Genomic DNA, 9,086 nt, shown 5'->3' on the forward strand with positions numbered 1-9,086 from the left:
AAAAACTGTATATGTGAGTCATTCATCTTGGCAAAAGTGAATAAAATAGATTTTTTTTTAGTATACAGATCTCTAAGAGAGGATTTGGGTTTAATTAAAAGAGGGTTTGAATCTAGACATTAGGTTTGGGACAGGCACGAACTTTTTATAGCATTTACTTGGAACCCTCAAAATCTAGTCCTTCTGATAAGCGAATTACGTGAAAATGACAAGGGGCCCTTATTTTCATTATTCTATTCAGAGGACTTTAAAAAATTCAGGTATTAGGTATTTTCATGTCATAGAAAATATTTACTTAAAATTTTCATCTTACTTTTAAAAAAAGACAGTATCTTTGCCTCTTTATCATCCTTAGTGTGTTCTATTCTATGTTGTACAAATTAGTTCTGTACTTTGTTTTCATCCAAACAGACAATTTAAGAATCTGTCCACCTGAAGGACTTGGCTTTTCAATTCCCTGTAATATTTCTAAAGCTACTTTTAGTTTAATGTGACTCATGCTCCTATTTTCATAACTTTGACTGAAACACATTTTAGTGTGGGTATACTTGGGTTTGAATTTCATAGTAAATTATCTTTTTTCTCTTCTTTCTCTTTTCCCAATCAGATCTCTTTTCTTCCTAACTAATTCATTTACTTTTTGGCCATTAAAGCTCTGTAAAAAATTAAAAGTATTTTGAAGATGGTAAATAAAATATATGAGAGCATCTTTATTCCAATTAGGTTGTGTTAAAAGACAAAATTACAACAAATCTAGTTTTGTAGATCATAATTGGCTTTTATTTGCTATTCTAGAATCTAACAGCAGTCCAGACCAAAAATGGTTCAGAATGCTCTGCCCCACCATGTGCAGGTTATATTTATAGCCAGAGTCAAGGAAGTGACATACAGAAAAGGGAAGTGAAAGGTACAAAGACAGCTGGATTGGTTATAACTGGGTACTTGCCTTATTTCAACAGTGGTTTGCCCAGTTGGCTGCCTGTGATTGGCTGAGACTCAGCTACTGTTTCAAAGGCAAATTTCTAGATTAGGTTTTCAGTTTGCGTACGTACGAAGTTAGGTTGCAGTTTCTTACATAGAACTCCTGTGGAGGCTTCTAAAGCCCAAATTTAGTTTAACAATTGATTATACAATGATTTAAACATTGAAGCTATTAAAATTTCAGATTTTAAATAGTTACTTTATTGATCCTTTATAATGAAAAGGTGTGATTTTCTTATTTTCCTTGTTTGAATACTTAACAAATTTGTGTTGTACGGTATAGCTGGAGACCTCTCTTTATGTAATTTATGTAAATGTAACAAAAAATTTTTCAAAAACAGCCTAATAACGATCTTTCTCTACTCTTGACCAGATTAGGAAGAAACAGCAAGAAGTCGTGGGCTTTTTAGAAGCTAATAAAATCGACTTTAAGGAATTAGATATAGCTGGAGATGAAGACAATAGGAAGTGGATGAGAGAGAATGTTCCTGGAGAGAAAAAACCTCAAAATGGGATTCCTTTGCCACCCCAGATCTTCAACGAAGAGCAGTATTGTGGGGTGAGTATTTGGTTTCCTGGAAAATCCTTCTCTGTGTGTGTTTATCTGAAATTGTTTAAAGCAATTAATTTTGAGGCAGCATTTGAAGTTGTTCACGACTGTCAGGTCACGATCTAATACCCGGATGTTAGATCCATTGTGAATAATCAATATTCGAGATTTAGAAAGTGATGGAAACAATACTATGATGATTAAGAAGTTTTTTGGATTATTTTAAAGTCCTTCTTTTATTTTGAAGAACTGAGGTCATTTGTTCAAACAAAATATGCATTTAGTGAAAAAAGAATTCCGTCAGCCTTGCCGTGTGCACCTACACAGACGTGGTAAGTTTTCACTTTTATAAAGATGGATTTGCAGAAGTAAAGTCTTACTATAAATACAAGATAAATTTGTGTAAATTTATCTAATTAGTTTAAAAACTGTTCTGTACATTTTAATTATAACAGTGGTTTTATTTTATATTTTTAATAGTTCATTTCTCCATAAAATCACTTTTTCCTTAGAGTTTACACATTGTACTTAATAAATCAAATCACTGAAAAGAAGCATTTTTATAAAAAAGGACTTCAGAATACCAGAACTTGAAATTACCTAGGGTTGTGTCTCGGATGAGGAAAGGAGGGCTCGGGGAAGTTGGGGGAGCTGCTCAGTGCTGCTCTGCTTCTGTGTGCTGGGGCCAGGTGTGGGAATCCTAACTCACCTCTGCCCTTGCTGTACAGAGCTGCTGGTTCTTTAGGTTAGGTTTTCTGTATTATGTTTTTCCTCTAAAGCACCAGTCTTCAAACTATAACCTGAGAGACAAATCCTGCCACTGTTTCAACAAATAAAGTTTTATTGGAACACATCCATATCAGTTCATTCGCCTATTGCCTGTGGCTGATTTTGCATCATGGCAGATTTGAGTAGTTGTAGCAGAGACCATCTGACCCACAAAGCCAAAGATATTTACCATTTGTTCTTTTACAGAAAAGTTTGCAGACTTCTGATTTGAAGCATGAATTACTTAGTTGTTGGGGGCTTGTGTTAGTTTCCCTAGGGCTGCGGTAACAAAGTGCCACGAACTTGCTGGCTTGAAACAACAGAAATGTATTCTCCCGCGGTTCTGGAGGTTAGAAGTTTGAAATCAAGTTGTTGACACAGGGTTAATTCCTTCCGGAGGCTCTGAGGGAGAATTTGTCCCATGCCTCTTTCCCAGCTTCTAAAATTTGCCAGCGATCCTTGGCACTCCTTGGCCTGTAGGAGTATCTCCCCAAGCGCTGCCTCCAGCTTCACACGGTGTTCTCCCTGTGTCCCTCTGTGTCTTCACATGTAAGGACAGCAGTCATTGGGATAGGCCTTAGTTTAATAACATCTGCACATATCCTATTTCCAAATAAGGTCACTTTCTGAGATTCCAGGTGGACATGGATTTGTGGGGGACCCTGTTCAATCTAGCACAAGGCTGTAGGAATTCACTACTGTGGCTGTAGGGATTCATGGCTGCGTTAACATTCTTCAGAGGCTTAGCTAAAAGTCCTGTGGGTGCGGGAGTGTTTTCAAACAATCTTACTGTGGTAAGCACACACTTAGGGGAACATATGGTTCAATATCCACCTCTCAGGTAAATTTAACCTGGGGCTTCCCAAAGTGTAGACAGGATTTCCTCTGTGAGGAAGAGCCCTTCCTCTCCACCCTACACTCCTGCCCTCCCCACAACCTCCCTACCTCCCTCCAATACAGGAAAGTGGACCCCAGAACTAGGGTCCGTTTGAAGGCCAGGTGGGTTCTTGGCTTCTCACAGGAAAGAATTCAAGAGTGAACTGAAAGAGTAAAGCAAAAGCAATTTTATTGAAATAACAAAAGAAAAAAAGGGAGGCTGCCCCATAGACAGGGCAGCGGCTTTGTCTCAGAACAACAGAGAGTAGCATTTGGTGAGTCTCTGGGGTCTTATTTTGTATCTTCTATTTAATTTTATGTTAAGTGGAGAGAGGGTTATTCACAGGATTTCTGGAAAAGGGGTGGAGAGATTCCAGAACCAAGGTTCCTCCTCTTTCTGAGCCATACAGAGTAACTTCTAGGTGTCGCCATGGCATTTGTAAACTGTCCTGGCACTGGTGGGCGTTTCTCTGAGCATGCCGATGCATTGTAACTGCTATATAATGAGCAGCGACGGTAACTGTGGTTTTCGTGGCCATCTGGCTTCTGGCTGGTTTGGGCAGGTTTCTCCACCTTCTCCTGTTTTATCAGAGACCTTGGCTTGGGTCTTATGACCCTTTATGAGCAGCGCCTGCCGTTTCCCTATCTCATCTCCACCTGACCATATTTCTAAGAACTGTGGCTCTTGTTTGGGTAAAGAAAAGGATAATAGGAATTTTGGAGGGTGGTGATGGTGGTGGTAAGGAATTTTGATTTTATTTTTTTATAAGATAGTTTCTTCTAGCAACTGAAAAATTAATACATGCACCCACTGGAAAATTAAAGTGACTGAAAATGGTCTCCAGTGAAAATGATTCCCCTGCCATTTCTAACTCCCATCACCACAGCTGCCTCCCCTGCAGCCGGGCCGGTTCCGTAGGCTGTGACCTGGGGCGTCACGCACGGCTCCCTGTGCAAGGGGCTCCTGTACTTGGCTTAATACTCTTCCGTTGCCGTCTTGCAATCCTGAACAGTTTTCGAACAAAGGGCCCCGTGTTTTCATTTCACTCTGGTCTTGGCAAATTACATAGCTGGTTACACTCTAAGTCAACCAATATTGGCAATTTCTTCTTTGGCTTTCCAGAAATTTTCTATGTAAATTTACAATTGACTATCACTTAAAAAATGGGGAGCGTGTTATATACACTTTCTTTTGTTCACTTGATAACCAACTGCATCTCAGAGATTACTGCATAGCTGCACATGCCCCTTATTTTAATGGCTGCAAATGTTCCATCCTATGTGACATAATTTTTTGTCTTAGTCTTTTAGAGGAGAACATTCAGGTTGTTTTCATCCTCTCATCATTAAAAACAAAGCTGCAGAAATGATCTTTATGCATACAGATCTTTGTATCCAGTATTAGTGTATGTATGATATACATAGGATTAATTCCTAGAAGGTGTGCTAAGTTAAAGTACATATACATTTCATTTGTTTTTTTTTTTTTGAGACAGAGTCTCACTCTGTCACCCGGGGTAGAGTGCAGTGGTGTCATCATAGCTCACTGCAGCTTCAAACTCCTGAGCTCAAGCGATCCTCCTGCCTCGGCCTCCCAGAGTGCTAGGATTACAGGCGTGAACCACCACATTTTGATTGATCTTGGCAAATGGCCCTCGGTTGCAGTTGTGCCAATTTACATTTCCATCAACCGCGTTTGAGAGTGGCTAGTTCCCTGTGACTTGACAACACTGTGTAGCACACTTTTGGATCTTTGCCAATCTGTTAGATAAAACATAACTTTTCATTGCTTCGACTTAGATTTCTTTCGTTATGGGTGAGATTGAACATCATTTTAAACGATGTTTATAAGCTATCTGTGTTTTTTCTATGACCTGCCTATACATAATTCTTTGTCATTTTTCTCTTGGGTTATAGGTAATGTTTGTTTGTAAGAGTCTTTTCCTATGAAGGAAGGTAGCCCTTTGTCTACCATAGATCTTGCAAATATTTTTCCCACATTTCTTATTTGCGTTTTGGCTTTTAAAAGGGATTTTTGGCTGGGCATTGTGGTTCATGCCTGTAATCACAGCACTTTGGGAGGCCAAGGCAGGAGCATCGTTTGAGGCCGGGAATTTGAGACCAGTCTGGGCAGCATAGTGAGACCCCCATCTCTACAAAAATTTTTAAAAAGTTATCTGGGCATGGTGACTTATGCCTATAGTCCTAGCCACTTGGGAGGCTAAGGTGGGAAGATCATTTGAGCCCAGGAGTTGGAGGTTACAGTGAGCTATGATTGGGCTGTTGCACTCCAGCCTGGGCAACAGAGTGAGACCCTGTCTCTATTAAAAAAAAAAAAATAAAAAGGAATTTTTTTTTCAATACAAAACTTTTTTGTGTAGACAAATTTATTAATCTTTTCTGTTTATGGTTCCTGCACTCTGAATCTTGTTTAGAAAAGCTTTCTGCACTCTAAAATTACCAAAAGAGTCATCTCATGTTTTTTTCTAGTACTTTTCCAGTGAAAATAGTATTTTATTTTATTTTATTTCAAGTCAGACGGGTAATGTGCTGATGTTGTAACAAGGATTGAGGGAGGCACAGCTCGCACGTGCATGTGAAAACCCAATCATCATGCTCATGAACTACAAAAGGATCAAAAAAATAGTATTTTAATATCTTTCTTTTGCTTATTTTCACCATCCTTTTAAATTTAGGCTAGTTACAGTAGAGACAATATTGAAGTATATAGCTTTGCAGGTAGGTTAACTCCTAGGATGAAAGTGCTACAGTTATTTTCTGCTATAAAAATGAAACCTCAAAGGCATCTCTTATCCCATTTTGCTGTGATCTAGCAATTTTTTTTTTCATTTTAATTGTGGAGGAGAAAGACAAGATTTCTCAAATAATGATTTGTATTTTTAGGATATATTTTCCTATTACAAATATGAATCTAATGAAATGAGTATACAAATAATTTTATGTTTAACTACTTTTAAAATCTTTTCTGCCTTCAGAAGGCATTAGTAATTTATCTTATGAGCAGCTTTGCTAAATTTGCTTTTCTGCAATCTATAGACACACTTAACAAAAGTGCATTCAAGAGGGCTTTGTTTCCAGAAAGTAGGTAAAAATGATTATTTGTGTTGTAGGCTCAGATTTTAAAAGGACACTCAAAAGTTCTGAAGGATGTGTCAGGTTTAACACAGCATAAATTTGGATAGTCAGTCAATGTCCCTTTCCACATGATTAAAATGTTTGATGTATGTCGCTCCATAAATTAATGTTACTGTATTAGAGACAGAAATGGTCTCAGGAGTTTTGCAGGGCTCTGCCCTGAAAGAATATGTGAACGTGTTAGTTTGCATATCAAAAGCTGCTCCACCTCAGGAGGGCATCTCAAAAGGTCAGTAGCAGCTGCTTTCCAAGGTCATGCTGCAGTCGCGACCCCGTGGTTCTCACCTGCTTTGAATAACAAAGCAGGTCTGCAAGGAGCCACAGGATGAGAGCTGATCAAAGAGTGCCCACCTGAGAGACAGACACCTGTGGCTAAAAACAATTAGCCCAAGGGACAGTTCCTGCTTGACTTCTGATGACTGTCTCTATCTGCAATAACCAGATAAAGAAATATGGAACCAATATATCTCTGTTTAACGCTTCTGTTAAGTGACAGCTTTATCTTAGAACTTAGAAGTTTGTGCTTGGAAGATTTTGTAACCAGAGTTAATTAAGGGATCTATAGAAGCCTTTTGAAAGACTTTTAACCTAAAACGAACTACCTGTTATTATGTAAATCTGTTACCCCTGGCAACTGATCACTGTACCTATAAATACCCGTGTAAAACTTCACCTGTGGCCTTACGATTCACGGGGATATCGTAAGGACCCCTGAGTACTCCCGCTTTGCCTTTTATCTTTATAAATCTATAAAACTATACCTTCATCTCTGTGTATTCTTTTATTTCTGTTATTTTCCATTTTCTATTATTTTCTTATCCTTTGTGACGACCCCCACCTAAGGGACCCGATTTTTTGCTGGGAGCGTAGCTAACTCCCCACAGATGTATATAACTAATGTTACATCATTGCACTGGTTTATGAGGATTCTTCAGTGGTCAGCCATGTGCCATACTGATGATGGCCACACCTGGAAGGAGACCTCAGAGACAAGCAGCAGATTTCTCTGCACCAGGACAGTGAGAGGACTGGAGGTCAGGGGTGGTCTTCAGTACCCTGGTGTCCCTGCCAGTTTGAACTCCTGCTGCCCTAGGCAGAAAAGATGAGGATATTATCCCGAGAGCCATGGCAGGCAACTGTTAGATAGAGAGAGGAGACACCAGACAGGAAGCCGGGCACAGTGAAGGCCAGGCTACCCACCTGGCAGAAGAACACAGACTGGAAGTAGCAGACATGTCTGTCTATGACAAGTAGGAATCTGTGCATTTTAGCCCAGATGACATGATGGGATCCTGCCTGGGACCAACACAACCTGGCCCTAACACAACTACAGGGAACCTTGACCATTCAACAATGAGGTGCCCACTCAGCAGAGAAGAAATATCTCTGGGTGTTCAGGGCTGTAAGGATGGACAGGATACAAACCCAATCTGGGGGGTGGGCTCAGGGGAAGGGAGAGGGCTTCTCAACACATTGATGTTACTGAACAAACTATTTTGTATTCTCGATTTATTTTGAAACATGCCATATATGATAGAAATATATAGTTTAAAGAGGAATGATTTAGCGAACAACAGTGTAATAAGTACAGTGTAATAGTACCAGGAATTTGGAAGCCAATTGCACCCTTTCCCTTTTCACATTCCCTCCCTCTGCCCCAGAGACGGTCATTATAGGGAATTTTGTGTTCCTTTTCTCTTATCTCCCATGTATATATACCTAAACAATATCTTGTTTTGTCTATTTTTGAATTTTACATAAATGGATTCATACTCTACATATTCCTCTTTGACTTGCTTATTTTACCCATATATATTAAAAATATATCCATGTGAATTAGTGTTGTTCATAGTTTGTTCATTTTCAACGCTCCAGAAAGGCCCATTGTGTGGTTTTTGGCTGTTACGAACATTGCTGCTAAACAAATGATCTCTACAGGTCTGGTGACGTGTGAGTTTCTCTTGGTTTTGTATTAATAAGTAGGAGTGGAATTGCTTGGCCATAGCTCTGGACATGTTGAGCTTTAATAGATAATACAAAGTGTTTTCTTAAATCTTCTACCAATTTGCACTCCCACCGGTAGTGGGTGAGAGTTTTCCATGTTTCACATCTTCGCCAACATTTGGCATCATCCAACTTTGACATTTGGTGAGCCTGGGTGGGGATTGCGAAACAGTAACTCACCGTGGCCTTTAAGTTACATTTCCCTGATTGCTAATGAGAGTGAGTGGCTCTCCATGTTTTATTTGTATGTCCTCTTTGTATATTTTTTGCACATTTTTCTGTTGAGTTTTTGCCTTTTCCTTGTGTTCTTTACATAGTGTAGAAGATACTAAACTTTGTTGATTGTATGTGTTTTAGATATCTTCTCTCAGTTCATGATTGATTTTTTTATTCTTCTCTAACCTGAAATAAAAAATGTATTCTCCTATTCTGTCTTCTAAAATTTTTATAGTTTTGGCTTCACACACATTTACGTCTTTAATGGACCTAAAATTAATATTTTGTTAGTGAACAATATGACATAAAGGTAAAGACGTAATTGTAATTTAAAAAAAATGAATAACCAACTGTCTCATCCACGTTCATTAAATAGTCCATCTTTTCTCCACCTGTCTGCTGTGAAAGTTATCAAAATCAATAAAGACATCTGCACCCAAATGTTTATGGCAGCACAATTCACTATTGCAAGAATGTGGAAACAACCCAAGTGCCCGTCAATCCATGAGTGGATTATTAAAATTTGGTATATGTT

General features: G+C 38.8%; 1 protein-coding gene across 1 annotated transcript in view; it reads left to right on the forward strand.

Moving 5' to 3' along the window:
- Positions 1-9,086, forward strand: part of SH3BGR (SH3 domain binding glutamate-rich protein) — a 116,372-nt gene that overhangs the window by 5,768 nt on the left and 101,518 nt on the right. The window contains exon 2 of the mRNA XM_012640076.1: positions 1,355-1,540. Coding sequence (XP_012495530.1) covers positions 1,355-1,540 — 186 coding nt within the window. The remainder of the gene's footprint in view (positions 1-1,354; positions 1,541-9,086) is intronic.

Source organism: Propithecus coquereli, unplaced genomic scaffold (genome assembly GCF_000956105.1).
Source record: "Propithecus coquereli isolate 6110/MARCELLA unplaced genomic scaffold, Pcoq_1.0 Scaffold148, whole genome shotgun sequence".
Taxonomy (NCBI): domain Eukaryota; kingdom Metazoa; phylum Chordata; class Mammalia; order Primates; family Indriidae; genus Propithecus; species Propithecus coquereli.